This window comes from Pyrus communis, chromosome 14, assembly GCF_963583255.1.
Source record: "Pyrus communis chromosome 14, drPyrComm1.1, whole genome shotgun sequence".
Classification (NCBI taxonomy): Eukaryota; Viridiplantae; Streptophyta; class Magnoliopsida; order Rosales; family Rosaceae; genus Pyrus; species Pyrus communis.
The window spans coordinates 24,923,275-24,939,388 of NC_084816.1; the positions used below are offsets into that span (position 1 = coordinate 24,923,275).

At 38.4% G+C, this 16,114-nt stretch overlaps 2 protein-coding genes and 1 pseudogene across 2 annotated transcripts; 1 reads left to right on the top strand and 2 right to left on the bottom strand.

The window, feature by feature from the left end:
• The first annotated feature begins 1,229 nt into the window (after positions 1–1,229).
• Positions 1,230–3,114, top strand: LOC137716329 (large ribosomal subunit protein eL19x-like). The gene is made up of 5 exons (XM_068455768.1): positions 1,230–1,405; positions 2,049–2,171; positions 2,299–2,612; positions 2,694–2,749; positions 2,839–3,114. The coding sequence occupies exons 1-5, from the start codon at positions 1,294–1,296 to the stop codon at positions 2,861–2,863; spliced, it is 630 nt and encodes a 209-aa protein (XP_068311869.1). The 5' UTR covers positions 1,230–1,293; the 3' UTR covers positions 2,864–3,114.
• Positions 3,115–3,324: 210 nt separating this feature from the next.
• Positions 3,325–6,623, bottom strand: LOC137716328 (probable ethylene response sensor 1). The gene is made up of 6 exons (XM_068455767.1): positions 6,358–6,623; positions 5,150–6,081; positions 4,510–4,878; positions 4,155–4,421; positions 3,915–4,042; positions 3,325–3,783 (listed from the first exon to the last, which is right to left on the bottom strand). Exons 2-6 carry the CDS (start codon positions 6,053–6,055, stop codon positions 3,537–3,539), a joined length of 1,917 nt encoding a protein of 638 aa, XP_068311868.1. The 5' UTR covers positions 6,056–6,081; positions 6,358–6,623; the 3' UTR covers positions 3,325–3,536.
• A 1,790-nt stretch (positions 6,624–8,413) lies between these two features.
• On the bottom strand, positions 8,414–12,541 carry LOC137716139 (fumarate hydratase 1, mitochondrial-like; annotated as a pseudogene).
• Positions 12,542–16,114: the final 3,573 nt, after the last annotated feature.

Sequence of the window (16,114 nt, forward strand, 5' to 3'; positions counted from 1 at the left end):
CCGCCACCACCGCTGTCATCAACACAATTCCCACAACTACTACCTCTACCTTGTGTAATTCTGGCAGTTAGGTAGAGCGTTGAATAAAAACAAACATGGGTGTTTTTCTCAAATTGATTGTTAAGATGAGGCTTGGACCCAAACAACTTAAACAAGATAAGATTAGTTTTGGAAATCTCAAATCAATCCTTAAGAACTCAAATTGTCACAACAAGGAAAAGAGCAATCAAAACCCAATTTGTATGGATGTATGCCAAACTACCGGTTACAAAATTCTTTCGTACCTAAACATTTCGTATTTAAAACTATAAATAAAGTTTTTGAAAACAAATTTCGACAGACCGAAACAAGAGAAACCAGTGGTTGATTATCCACTACGACAATACTAAAGAAACAATGAGGGCAGAATCATGTTCTACTATTAACTTATTAATTTGTTACCTCCATGCTAGTTTCAAGTTCGAAAAAGGTCACGTAATCTCCAAGCTAGTTGCAAGTTCGAAAAAAGTTCTCCAAGCCAACTATAACCATACTAAAGAAACACCGAGAATCTCCGTTAAATTCCAAATTGGTGTTGTTGATGCACAAAATTAGATGAACTTTGGAACAATATAAAGTTTCGAGATATGAGTTTCGCAAGATATGCTCTTAGAATCTTTTAAATTTAAAAAGAAAGGAAATATTAGAGAAATACATATACAGAGAAAGAAAGAAACATGAGAGAAACGAAGGAGAAATTGGGAAGGAAAATCAGAGTCATTTTTTCTCTCATTAAAGTGCCTATTTATAAGCTTAGGATTTACATAGAAAATTTCCTAATTAATAACACATTATATAGTGACCCAGAAGAATATCCCATTCCCAAATTTGAATTATCGGTTTTTAGATAAGACAATGAAAATTAAACCAGTCAAACATATTTAAGCCTAGTCCAATATATTACTTGCTAAGAAATAACCGAATTTATTATTGGAGTTGTGAATAAAGCCAGGGAGCGAATTCACGGCCGTATAACTGAGCAGCGATTACTAGCGATTCTAACTTCATGTAGGCGAGTTGCAGCTTACAATCCAAATAGGCTGGACCACCCAACTAAAGAACCCACATAGAAAAAATATAGAAGAAACAGGCCCATGAAATATTAAGGCCCAGTCATATGGGGAAACCCTAGGTCGAAACTCCAAAACCGCAAAAGTGAGCGATATATAAAAGCTTGTCGTCCACTGAAGCTCAGCCTCTCTGCCCACTGCAGTTGCCGAAAGGAAAGGGAAGGAAGGAGGTAAGACACGGACGATGGTTTCGCTTAAGCTCCAGAAGAGGCTCGCCTCCAGCGTCCTCAAGTGCGGTCGCGGCAAGGTCTGGCTCGACCCCAATGAAGTCAGCGAGATCTCCATGGCCAATTCTCGTACGTTCTTCTCCTTTCCGTTAATTTTCCTCCTTATTTGCTTCTTTTGATCTGCATATCCTGCGCTGTTTTCCCCACTTAATCAATTTTCAATCCATTTCTTTAATCCCGCGTTAATCCACTGTTTGGCTATCGTGAAAACTCAAACATGTAACTATTCTGTGTTGTACGGAAGGGATTTGCGTACGGTTGCTGAAGTTTTGAGATGTCTGTTAACTGTTTTGAACTGGGTTTATTGAAAGATTATATTTTTGTGTTAGATTTAATCTACGATTTGTTTTAAGTATATGAGCTGTGGTTAATTGATATCGAATTTTGACTTGAGTGGTAGCTTTTTATTATCTTCAAATCAGTATAGAAGTAATTAACGTTGGTTTAATTGTTATAATCTGGATTATGTTTTAATTTAAGTCATTTTGTAGTTGTAGAGCGAAATGTGATGAAATGTTTTCGTGTTGCGATAATGTATGTTTTACTTGTGTTATATTTGAATTTTCCCCGTATTTTCTACTTGTGAAGTTTCGCCAATAATTTGCAATTGTATAAGTAGATGTTTAGATTGACGGTATTCGGATGCCAATTTTTTTTAGCACTTCTGCCTTTCATTGTATTGCTTGTTGACGTGTTTGATTCTGAATTGCAGGCCAAAACATAAGGAAGTTGGTCAAGGATGGTTTCATCATCAGGAAGCCGACCAAGATTCACTCTCGCTCTCGTGCACGTCGTATGAAGGAGGCTAAGAGAAAGGGACGTCACTCTGGATATGGTATGTTATTGTATGTGTTGTATGTGTTATCTCGGCTTGCACTGTGACTGTACATATACACTAGTGTTTGCATTTATTCAAACCAGGAGCAAGTCACATTTTAATGAGTGGTTTCTTAAATTTTTAGGTAAGCGCAAGGGTACCAGGGAGGCAAGGCTTCCTACCAAGATCCTCTGGATGAGGAGGATGCGGGTGCTCAGGCGGTTGCTTCGCAAGTACCGTGAATCAAAGAAGATTGACAAGCACATGTACCATGACATGTACATGAAGGTTAAGGGTAATGTTTTCAAGAATAAGAGAGTGCTGATGGAGAGCATTCACAAGTCAAAGGCTGAGAAGGCAAGAGAGAAGACTCTGTCTGATCAGTTCGAGGCTAAGCGGGCAAAGAACAAGGCTAGCAGGGAGAGGAAGCACGCCAGGAGAGAGGAACGCTTGGCTCAGGTATTGTCACCGTAATCTGTTTACTGATTATTATGTAATTCATATGAGATTCTCACGTTGCTGATTATTCTCTGCATTCAGGGACCTCAAGAGAAAGCACCAGCACCTGCTGCCCCAGCTGCAGCTCAACCGACACAGTTAGTACCCTGCCTTGAAACCCTATATATTATCTGCTGACCTTGTTGGTGTTGTTTTTTGCTTATTACATTGTCTCTTTTACTTGCAGGGTATCCAAGAAATCAAAGAAGTGAGTGCTTGACGAGAACTGATGGATTGATGACTTGTTATGGTCCATTTGTCTCGACTTACTTTGTTAGATTAGTTTTAACGAGCAAGTTTGTTCGTTTGTTTTGGATGTCAGTACTTTATTTTCTAGTTGAAAGAGATTTCAAAATCGGCGTACTCTGTATGAAGTTTAGTTTCTTTTATCTATTGATCGGTTTTTGGTCCCGGATCTACCTGTTTTGTATTCAGATTTAATATGAAATTCTTGTTTAACAAATTCTCTGTTCTCCGATGCATTAAAAATGAACAATGTCAGGAGTGTTTCATTAAAACTTTTTTTTTTTAATTTATGATTGAAAGTTGTCTATGATAGATATAGGTTTCTTTCAACCCAGTTATTGAATGATTGTAGATAATGGTGTATCGACGGTATAACATGTTAATTACCTGATTTGCCTCATCTGGACGAGGATTTAACACTTTCTAATTAAGAAACAATTGCATTAATCGCCTCGTAAAGGTGATGATTAACAGTTATAAACGGCATCGTTCAGTTTTACATACGAAGCACGTGACGATTAAACCCTAAATTTTGAAACCTACAGATTTCATCCAACCTCAACATCCTAAATCAAAATTCCCAGGTTGAGCTAATATCTCTGTCAAGCAGCAAACATGGATGACTCTGACCATTGACATTCAAAGACTTCTTTGATAACGTGCAATCGATGAACTTGCGCCAAATCGAACCCTAAAGGATGGTTTGCGTCCAACGAGATCTCCGCTTCCATAATTTGCTTGTCCTTTAGGTGGCATCTGGACCTGGTGTGTTGTTGCATCACCATGATTGTCGCATACCCCCAGTTTGACGATGAATGCAACGATACTCCCTTTGTCGATACCCTCGCTTTCAATCCAAATATGACCTCCCATGGTGTTTACAAACCTAATCCAAGTCATTTCGGATAATGTGGTGACCAAGTTGGATGAACAAGCAATAAAAAATAAAAAAAGCAGAATGCAAAATTTTCAATGCCCTATAGAACTGGTAAAAAATCAGAAAATATTCAAGTCTACCGTTTGCAAATGGCAAGTCCAAGTCCAGCACCCTCGTTTATTCGATTGGATCCATTTCGGGGCTGAGAAAACTTGGTGAAAACATGAGGAATATCTTCTGGGAGAACACCACAGCCAGAATCCTTAACCTGCAACATCAGGAGTGCCATTAGATCACGTTGCATCGATGTCAGAGTTACTAAGAGATGTCCCGACCTCAGCATACAAAGAAAAACTAAACAAAGATAAATCGCACAAGACCTGAACTCGTAGGTAGAAGTGGCCCTCAATTGACTCTGGATAAAACTCCGGTGGTTGCCAGTCTCTTGAAGATTCTGGTTTCGCAACAGACGCTATAATTGAAATATAGCCCTGCTTTGTGAACTTCACCGCATTACCGGCAACATTGAGAATGGTTTGCATAAGCCGGTTCTCATCTCCAACAGCACACACAGGTAAATCTGGGGCTAGAATCAAAGTCATAGACAACTTCTTCACAGATGCGATGGGCTGTACCAAATTCATTACCTACAGTTTGGAAAAGGCTTGCACGTAAGTTTGCCAAAACCAAATTATTCGAAAGTATACATTCAGGCCCTGGGTCTGGAAAATTTACCTCTCTGAAAACTCCATGGAGGTTAAATATTTCATTGTCTAATTCTAGACTGCCATCATCTAGTCTAGAAAGATCTAAAACATCATTAATAAGTGTTTCCAAAAGGTTACTACTCTTTAGAACTGTCTCTATCATAAGCCTTTGTTCCGGAGTCAGTTCCGTCTCTAACAGAAGAGAAGACAATGCAATGATTGCCTGCATTGGTGTCCTCATTTCATGGTTCATGACAGCAAGGAAATCATTGCGAGCATGGATTGCCATCTCTGCTTCTCTCCGAGCTAAATCTAAAGCCTTGTTCTGCTCCATGAGCTGAGCACGGGCTCGCATAGACTCTTCCAGAATAGCAGCATGTGAAAGAGCAACAGCTACCTGAGCACAGCTACACTTGTTATAACCTTTAGCAAGTATATAGGAATCATAAGGAAGGCAAGTGATTTATCAGTTGTTTCGGCATGATCAGGAAACAAATGTGCATAAGAGCTCCCGATAAATACATTACTCTTTCAAATCATGAACTTAAGATGCAAGCAGTAGTTAAACAGTAAGCAAATAAGCATTGTGAAAACAAAAGAAAACGAGTAAATGCATCAGGACAGTTAGTCATGCAGTGAAAAGGAAGCAAGTGAACGTGAAAACAGACCTGATCTGCGACAACATCAACAAGCTCCAATTCATGGTCTCGCCATTTTCTGGTGCTATCAGTGGGTAGAATCAATACCATGATTGCGTAGCTTTTGGCAGAGAGATCCGGCCAGTCATTGATTTCAAAATTCGAAAGATTCAATAGGGGTACCCGTAGAGCAACAACCTCAGGCGGCACATATCTTCCCACAAGCGGTCTGATCCTGGCCAGTGGGCAGGTGTATGGTACACGAATTGCTCGAGAACTATTGAAGACTTCATTGACCACAGGAAGGTTTATTGACACAGTAGACCCAACTTGTATCTGGTAGTTCAGAGTGTGATGAAGCTGTAGGTTCATACCAGTTCTCGACGGCATCCATAACGCGCATTCCTCGAGGCCTAATGTTCTACCCAACTCAACAAGGGTAGTTTTTAATATAGTGTCCCTATCCAATGTGCTTCGAATTTCATGAGTCAGCATCCTAACATGCCTTCCTGTTTCTTCCTGAGTGAGCATGAGCCCCATCTCCCTGTCAAGCTCTTCAGCTCTGTTCTTCAGACGCAGCTCCCGGCTCTTGACGCTTAGCAAATCAGGGATAATGTGAACGAGCATTAGAGCGGTAGCACACGATACAACGGCACACGAAACCTTGGCAACAGTCATAACTATAGCAACAGTTTTGGTGTGCATAGAGAAAGTCCAGACATTTATGAAATGGGTTGCTCCACAAAGAACAATGAAAGCACCGAATTGCATAAGCACCCATCTGTACGGAAAGAAAGCGGATTTCTGCACAAAATATACGAGCTCCAAGGGGATGGAGAAATAGGCAAGGGCAATGAACACATCAGATATGTACTGATATTTCACCAGCAACTCATCCGGGGGCCATTGCGCATCTACGCAATCACAGGACTCCATTTTTTCAACAGAAGTTTTCACTGAATCTGTGAAAAAATCATAAAAAAACAATAAAAAATAGAAAAAAGATTGAAGCTTTGGAACTAATAATCCATCTATTTTCTTAAAAATTAATCCAGAAAAGAACCCAATAATCTTTGTTTTCTGGTGATGATCTTGGCAATGCTTAAAGGGTTCAATGAGATTTTCGCTCCAGTATCCAGATATGCTAAAAAACGAGGCTAATCATAAAATAATAATCTCTAATCAACTGATAAACAAAACAAAAATGATATTATAAATTTAGTCAAATTTAGTATTACCAGGCTTGATGCTCGAACTGAGGGTGAGAGATCAACTGGGGAGCTCAGAAGGAGTGATCTGACTCGTCCATTTTGCAGGAGCTGAGCCTCTGAAAGTGTGAAGCGTTTTTTCACGTGGAGGAAGGAGGAGTAAAGATAGTAAAGCGGAGGGAGAAAGACAGAGACTCGGAGGGAGGGGAGGGAGGAGAGGGAGAGCCAAAAAGCATCACGGACAAACGAACAACGCCACGGACGAATAAATCCAAGACAAAGGAATACGAGGGTCTTGCTCGCGCGAAGAGAAGACCCATCTAGAATTTATATATTTTTTCTCCTCAAATGAAATTAGAGAAAAGAAAACAAATTATATATTTGGCATCTTACTGGCCCTACATGTATGTTAGCTACCTTCTTAGAATTCGATTTTGATTTTATTTTATTTTTTAAATTTAAAAGTTGTTATTTTAATCTTTGAAGTACAAAATTAGTTTTACATTGTCTTATTTTTGTTAAACTCAGTTACATATCTGTTAAATTTGCTTATGTGGATTAAAAGATGTGCATATGGCAACATGTGTGGACTCGCCACCACATAAAACTATGCCACATGTTCAGAAAAATTAATTATCGGTTATCGATTTTTATTTCTTTTTTACTTGAATCGTTGACGTGTCATACGTGCGAGAGGCTCTTGAATAAGACAACCATATAACTTATAAGACAATTCTCTCACAAGACAAGACCAATCTAAAGTCAAAGTGAAAAAGAGTTTTTATTCTTTTTAAAAATTGGTCAAACATAATATGTCATGAGGTGATTCGATCGAAGATTTTCTCTTTACGAAAGTGAGTTGAACGTTCTAATTAAAAAGACACCAACATTTCGTATTAAAAGCCACATTTGAAATGGATAAATTAAAAATAATAAAGATATATACATATATATATATATGATAAATGGAACCGGATCCCTTCTGGAGCAATATAATCTGAGCCTTGAAATTTGATTCAATAACTATAAACAAGAGGAGCTTCTAAAAGTTATAATAATTGTAATCATTAAATCAAATTTCATTTAACCGGATGACCTGTTCAGCAAGCTCAGATTATATTGCTCTGGAAGGGATCCGGTTCCATGATAAATGTTTATTGGTTCCTCAAAGACAAGTAGCGCGAGATTTAGTAGGCCCATGTCCATGTCCAAGTCAATGCTCTTTTTTTCATAAAATGGAGAGAATTGAAGGTGCAGCGTACTGAATGACTTTAGACAGTGACGATGCATTGTATTTGGAAGATGGCGATGTCGCAGCTATTATATGAATCTCGAATAATTTAAAAGTTATCTTCACGTGTTGTATTTTAGGATTTGTTTGGATGTGTTTATGAAATGGTGAAAAATATTTTTAGAGAAAATATTTTTCGGTTCCAAAAGCACTTAAAGTGTTTTCTACAAAAAGCATCAATTATGTGTTTATTCCAGGAAGCACTTTAAGTGTTTTTTCAAGATTTGCTTACATTTTTATTAAGGATTGGATCCTAAAATTATTTTCACTAAAAACGTTTTCAGTTATTTTAAAAGCACATCCAAACAAGCTTTTAATCTCTTACACACTCGTGTTTAATCTTGATCGCTGGTTCTATTTGATCTATTATGTCACATCCCGGCCCAGGCAAGACCATTTCCCGGGCCCGCTCCACCACCATAGCACGATATTGTCCGCTTTGGGCCTCGACCACGCCCTCACGGTTTTGTTTTTGGGAACTCACGAGCAACTTCCCAGTGGGTCACCCATCATGGGATTGCTCTAGCCTCCTTCTCGCTTAACTTCGGAGTTCCTACAGAACCCGAAGCCAGTAAGCTCCCAAAAGCCTCGTGCTAGGTAGGTATAGGAATATACATATAAGAATCACTCACCTGGACGATGTGGGATGTCACATATTAAACCTGAGTATCCTGTGCTTGCTTAATTGCTGCTTAGTTAGGTTTATTTATAAGCGATTTGGCCTTGGCTTGTTTGCTAACTGTCATGGAACCTGCACAACCAAGTAACTTTCTACATTTTATTCTGCTGGGTGAGTGAGTTTCTGAAAAGCTTGTACTCTTACAAACATTTGGGAGGCTTTCCCCTCAGCGGCCTAATTGACCCAAAGAACAAGGCCTGCCAGCCAGCCATGGAGAAAACCTCGAGAATATTGTTCCTAAACACATTACAAATAGCATACTTATCGCTTCTAATTCTTATTTCACCCGTAGGATTTATGCACAAGCACAACGGCAATTGATTCGGCTGAAACCGGGAAATCAATTTTCAACAGCTTCGAAATCTGTCAGTCAGTTGGGCCAATCATCTTCTCTGGCACCACAAGAGTATCAAATTCTTCGCTCGATAGCATTCCAAGTTTCAATGCAGCTTCCTGCAGAATGGTTGCATCTTTGTTAGATTCAAATGCTTCAGGCCTGTGCTCAAACATAATTTGATAATGCCATGTGTCTAACAAGAACGGAAACAAAATTTTCGAAAGGAATTAATACCTTCAAAGTGGATCCCTCCTTGTGGGCTGTCTTTGCAACTGCCGCAGCATTATCATAACCAATTTTCTGAAATAGAAGCAGAAATATAAGTCCGACAGACCGAAAGTACGCAAGAAAAATATATACATGAATGGGTGGAAACTTACATGATTCAAGGATGTGACCAACATAAGTGACTGCAATACAGAAACAACGTAAAATCAATTAGCTCTTAAATCTATGATATGGAATGCTTAAAAGGTGCACATTCTTCACCAAAAAAATAAACAGACCTCATGAAGAAACTTTGAAATTCTTTCCCTATTAGCTTGAATTCCTCTCACGCAGTTCTTTTCAAAGGAAGCAGATGCATCCCCAAGCAATCTCACAGACTGTCAGTAAAGAATAAAAAATACCAGCTCCGTGAACAATTGCATGTATGTGGCGCTGCAGCACAACAATAGACTCCAAACACAAATCGAGTACATACAGTAATAAAGGGGCATCTACTTAGGAAGTTCCATCATATGGAGAACTCGAAATATCGCAATGCATCCAAGTATGTGAAAATGCTCTATGACATTATTGTACCCACAACTACATTCAAGAAATGCGGGTACTTGATTTCTATAAGTTTTAGGTCTGAAATTTCAGTACTACAGCATTTTGATTTTGAACTACAAATCATAACAATACTACAACAGAACTTACGTGTAGGAGACCACTAGCAATCATTGGCTTGAACACATTAAGTTCAAAGTGACCATTTGATCCACCTACTGTAATGGCAACATTATTACCCATAACCTGCATGACATAAAAATACAAATTGGTTACAAGAAAAACTATATAAAAAAGATCACAGTATCCTAACATTAAACCAACATCTAACTAATGACTTCTCAAATGTTTGTATATCTTAATGAAACAAAAAAGGAGACACTTTACCCGAGCACAGACCATTGTGAGAGCCTCACACTGGGTAGGGTTTACCTTCCCCTGGAACAAAAATGAAGTCGATCAAAATGACAAGTTTGGTGGGATTAAAACTTTGCACGGAAAGCTAGTTACAGGTGTTGGGCTATTTCTTCATAAACATATGTAGGGAAGATATGAGAGTTTACAGGCATAATGCTGCTACCAGGCTCGTTTTCAGGGAGAATGAGTTCACCAAGGCCACAACGTGGACCACTGTACATGAAGTGCACCTTGAAATTCATAATTACAGAAAGGGCACATGGAAAGGGGGCGAAGAAAAGACAAAATGATCCAAATAGTACACAAACCTTCCTAAAAAACGTATGTCATTAGCAATCTTCATCAAAGAGGTAGCAACTGTGTTTAGGGCTCCGCTAGTTTCAACAACAGCATCATGTGCAGCCTGGAATAAAACAATAAATGTATAGCATGCAATATAAGTTTGTTGTATTCGACGCAAGAAGGTTTACCAACTGTTCAATCAAGTTAAATCTTTCATCCATCAAAAGAAGAAGATGGGCATTTAGTGTAGTGACTCACCAAAGCTTCAAACTTGTTTTCTGCAGTGACAAATGGTAACTTTGTTTCCTCAGCTACTGCTGCTGCTATCTTTACATCAAATCTGGACGGAAGACACCAAATAAATGAAAATCCATAAGGCATAAGAAATTCACTATGAAAGTTATAATATTTAAAGTTTAGTAAATGTACAAAGCATGCATCTCTATATATAAAACCAAGTGAGGTCTACGAAATACTAAAATAAATGGTGAATAAATTACTTTTCTTAGAAAAAATCTTGAGATTCTTGAAATATAAGAGCAGGAAAAGGAAAAAAATAAGAGTTGAAATGAAACCATGACTCCCCCAATTGAAAATACATCAGGATACCAAGGCAGGCAAACGTAGAGAGAGAAAATCAAGGAAAAAGAACACACAAATATTCTTCAACCCTAAAAGCTATTCATACCCCTTCTTTGTGTTCAATCCAGTCCCAACAGCAGTACCACCCTGTGCAAGCTGCTCAAACAAATTATCAATCAATCAGAAGGTTTAAAAGAAAAAATAAAAGGGGAGGGAAAGCAACCGACAATCATATGAGTTGCCTACCTGATACATGCGAGGTAGAGTACGCAAAACTCGTTCAATTCCATACTTAACCTGCAGCCAAAGAAAGAGGCTTTTGATACGTAACTCCTCGAACAAGGTACCAATCTTGTCCAAGAGTCAAAGATGTAAAAAGAATAGTATGGCCCAATGATGAACCAAGCTCGGCAAGAGGAACGTAAGCTCACTTGTGTTGAATAGCCGCTGAACTCTTGCCCAAGGGTCAAAGGTGTCGCATCTTGCGTGTGGGTTCGTCCAATTTTAACAATATCTTTGAATTCTTCAGACTGGTAACATTAAAACATATGGAATCAAGAACAAGTTTCACTTTTGGAGAAAATAATTTTGATTCATAAAATATCCATCTGCTTTCGAATGAAAATAACCAAACCTTTGAATGTAGGGCAGCATGCAAAGTTTGCAAATTTGGTATCAGTCTTGAGTTAATTTCCTTTGCAGATGCAATGTGCATGACCTGGAAATACCACACAACAGTTCAACAAACAGCAACAAAGAAAAAACCAACCTCACTAAAACAAAGGAAAAGCAAAGAAAAAACCAACCTCACTAAAACAAAGGAAAAGGGCTTACCGTTGGGAAAGTGTCATTGGAAGATTGTGATCTATTAACATGGTCATTTGGGTGCACAAACTTCTCGCCGCGCTGATGGCCAAGTATCTCAGCTGCCCTGTTCGAAATGACCTGGGCACAGTCCAATATCTTACCCCATTAATTAACAATTTAACATACACAAGAAGCACGACCCAAGAGCATAACTTTCATGGATCAGTGTTAACTAGCTGCTAAGAGCTCACCTCATTGGCATTCATGTTGCTTTGGGTTCCACTGCCAGTCTGCCAGATAACAAGCGGAAAGTGTTGGTTGAGCTTTCCCTCGGCGACTTCTTGGGCAGCTTGCATTATTGCTTTCCCAATAGTTGGATCAAGCCCATACTCCATGTTCACCTGCAGTACTCACCATAAAACTCAGCCAGGCAATACATCAAACCTTACAGGCACAAATAAAAACCACAAACCTTTGCAGCGCATTTTTTGAGCACCCCAAAAGCACGAACGATGGGTTCGGGCATTCGCTCCCGCTCGCCGCCGATGTCGAAATTCTGCAGCGATCTCTGAGTCTGCGCCCCCCACAGCCTGAAAATTCACGTTTTGGATAAATAAAATCACTTCAAATTTAGAGACATGAAAAATGAAGAAGCAGCTTGGAATGGAGAGACAGACGAACTTGTCTGAGGGAACGTTGATGGGTCCAAAAGTGTCCCTTTCCTCTCTAAACGACGTCGAATAGGCTCTCGAAGATGTAGCGTAGCGGAATGCCGCCAACGGCGTCAACCCTCCGGCTGCCCGCCGTGATACGATGTACATGGCCATTTGCTGGTGGTTGAACTCGGAACGATGAAGAGAAGTATGGAACGTAAGCTGAGTGGTTGGTGAGTCCAAATTATATGTCGGCGTGCCAGAACGTCGCATGCATTTGGACTAAACGCAAACCGAATTGTCGTATTGAGTTCAGATTTGGGTCGGATGGTAGGGCTCATGGGCTGGTGAGTTGGTCCATATGAGCCCACATTAGGCAGTCCAAGATTCATGTTACCCGGTTTAGGCCCACTGCGCAGTAGAATAAATAAAATTAATCAAAGGTAAGAAAAATAAAAAAGAAGAGTACTAGGGAAAGTTTATGCAAGTGGTGAATTGTAAATTGCATTGCTCTTCAATTTATTGTGCTCTGGTTAAAATATTTTTCCTTTTCTCCGCTTAATTTAGAGTAGTAACATCGCATGTAATAAAAATAAACAATTTTATTTACATTTGTGTTTTGTATTTCTACCCCAAACTTACTTTTCAAACTCATATTTTGAACAACAACATATTTACTGTGGGGATAGAGGAATAAATTAGTAGTGAACTTGTCATTCATAATATATTTACACGGGTTATGTAATGGGCTAGCTATGCAATTTCTCAGTTATAATAGATAATATCAAACTTGCCATCCACAATATCTGAACCTAAAACCTTCCGCTTACAGGTGCGGAGAAATACCACTTGCTATAGTATTACGTGGCACCCAATGCACTTAAACTTCTCTTTACACTAAACTAAATTAATTAAATATTTAAATGTCACATCCCGGCCCGGGGCAAATCACTTCCCAGGCCCGCTCCACTACCGTAGCACGATATTGTCCGCTTTGGGCTTACCATTCCCTCACGGTTTTATTTTTGGGAACTCACGAGCAACTTCCCAGTGGGTCACCCATCATGGGATTGCTCTAACCCCCTTCTCACTTAACTTCGGAGTTCCTACGGAACCCGAAGCCAGTGAGCTCCCAAAAGGCCTCGTGCAAGATGGGGATGGGAATATACATTTAAGGATCACTCCCTTGGGCGATGTGGGATATTACAATCCACCCCCCTTAGGGGCCCGACGTCCTCGTCGGCACACACGCGCCCAGGGTTAGGCTCTGATACCAATTGTCACATCCCGGCCCGGGGCGGATCACTTCCCGGGCCCGCTCCACCACCGTAGCACGATATTGTCCGCTTTGGGCTTACCATTCCCTCACGGTTTTGTTTTTGGGAGCTCACGAGCAACTTCCCAATGGGTCACCCATCATGGGATTGCTCTAGCCCCATTCTCGCTTAACTTCGGAGTTCCTACGGAACCCGAAGCCAGTGAGCTCCCAAAAGGCCTCGTGCAAGATAGGGATGGGAATATACATTTAAGGATCACTCCCTTGGGCGATGTGGGATATTACATTAAATATTAAAAACAAGCCACTTAGTAGTACGGTCTAGTGGTATGCCTCTTCACTTGTAAGTGAAAGGTCTTAGGTTTGATTCTCGGCAAAGGCGAATTTGAACTACAATATTGCTAGCCCATTGTGAGGCTAAGCCCATCTCTTCCATCCTTAGTGTAGATAATATTATTTGTTCAAAAAAACAAAATCCTTTGAAGAAATTTTGGAGAAATTTTTTTGGGTGACGACTAGACTGTGATAGTGTTGTTAATCCATGTGTTATATTGTGAATAAACAATATGATCAACAAACATCATGGACCTAGATTATATTATCATTAAAAAAATCCATGTGTTACAAGGTCGCATACTTGTTAATAATAAGGGGAGGGGGAAGGGTTCAAAACTATTCCAATAATTTTAGGGAGGAGGGATTTTTGAACTCGGGACGCATGGGTAAAAACCCAACACCCTATCCACTAAATATTGTACCACATGCTACTATTGGAGGGTTAGATTTGTTGCGTTTGATACATTAGTCTTAAGCTGATGACATAGCTAGATTAGGATAGCTTATCACTATTATTGTTAAGATGTACAACTACTGCAGTTCTCCATTATTAATTAATGAAATTATTTTAAGATTTTCTTTAACAATGTGACAATCACACTAAAAAACTTATGAACTTAAAAAAAAATTATCTAGGTTAATAAAATCAAATACAATGATCACCATGTTAAATCTTATTGCAAGTTTGTTATGATTTTATGCACGCCTATATAAATGTATGTGTTGCATATGCCTTTCATGCACCCTTAAATGCCTTTCGTTTCTGGCGTGCATGCAGCTCCTGCATGCAAAATATATATACACACACATACACACACATACACTTTGAATGCGGTCCCTAGTTATGAATATTTTTTTTTATTGAAAACTTGTTGGTTTTCAATTTTTTATTGAAGTCCATGAAATTAATGTAATAATTTATTTCTATGTATGTTACTATATTTTTTAAATTAAAATTTGAAATTTATAGTTGTTTATATTAATGAGGTTTTAAATAAAAAACAGTAATTTGTGGGATTAAAAATATCAAAATATAAATATACTATTTTGTGTGTGTGTGTGTGTGTGTGTGTGTGTGTGTAAACATGTGTATATTCATCAAAATTAACCAAAAAAATATTGTACCAAAACATGGGTACATTCTTCAAAAATTACACAAAAATAAAAAGATATTAGGCTTAATAACATTAGTAAATTTTTTCGTTTAAACTTGACATAGATACATTCTCAAATCAAAGAAAAAAAAATGTACCCATATAAGTTTAAAAATGGATTAGAAAAAAATGGTACATTTTGCATATAACAAATTTGTATATTTAAGAATGAGTACATTTTAAGATTAAAATTTTGAAAAAATTACATGAATGGGTACATTTAAGATAAAAAAATTGAAAACATTTTTTAAAAAAGCTAATGGGTATAAACTTATTCTAATTTATTTATTTATTTATTTTGGAAATATTTTGAATTGAAAATTAGTTAGGAGTTTAGTAAAGGTGTGAGAATTAAAATTTTAAATCAATTATTAATTTTTAGTTTAAAAAATTATGTAACTGACATGTAAATTCATTATTACATTAATGCTAGGGACTTAGATCAAAATTTGAAAACTAATAAGGTTTCAATTAATGAACATTAGTAATTAGGGACCGAATACTCATTTTTACGTGTGTGTGTGTGTGTGTGTGTGTGTGTGTGTGTGTGTGTAACAAAGTGCAGAAACGGTATTGCTCAATCTTTTTCATATATATGTATAACAAAGTGCAGAAACAGTATTGCTCAATCTTTTTCTGACAAGTAATATCTAAGGAATTGTACTCAGACTCAAACCTCAAACAGCATTCGAAGATGGTAGACTTTGCATTGCCTGAAGAAATTAAAAGCTGCATTAGCAAGCTGGGAAATGATGTTCCGAAACCGCAGCCCCTCGGTCGATTGTTGTTGTCTCAAAACGCAATAAAAGCAAACTTTTTACCGCTACCTTTGGATCCAAATATATTCAACGAAATCGAGCACAATGTGTTGAATGGGAGACAAAATTATAGTGTTAAGCTGTTAAAGATAGAACCCCCAGCGGATCCATCGGCCCCTGGGGCATCGGTGCCCACAAGATCCGAGGTTGTTGCGTCTCCTATGGATCTGGTAAAGAACGAAAATTACTATGGTTTAACCAAGAACTGGAGTACTGGTGTTGTCAAAGGGCAAAAGTTTGCTGTGTGAAAGGATAGATTTTTCAGTGTGACCGTCACAAGAGATGGTACATCACGTGTCTCTATATAAATGGTGGGATATGCGTGTCAAAAGGTTAATAACTTAAAAATTAAAATTTTCTATCACTTACATAAAAATACGT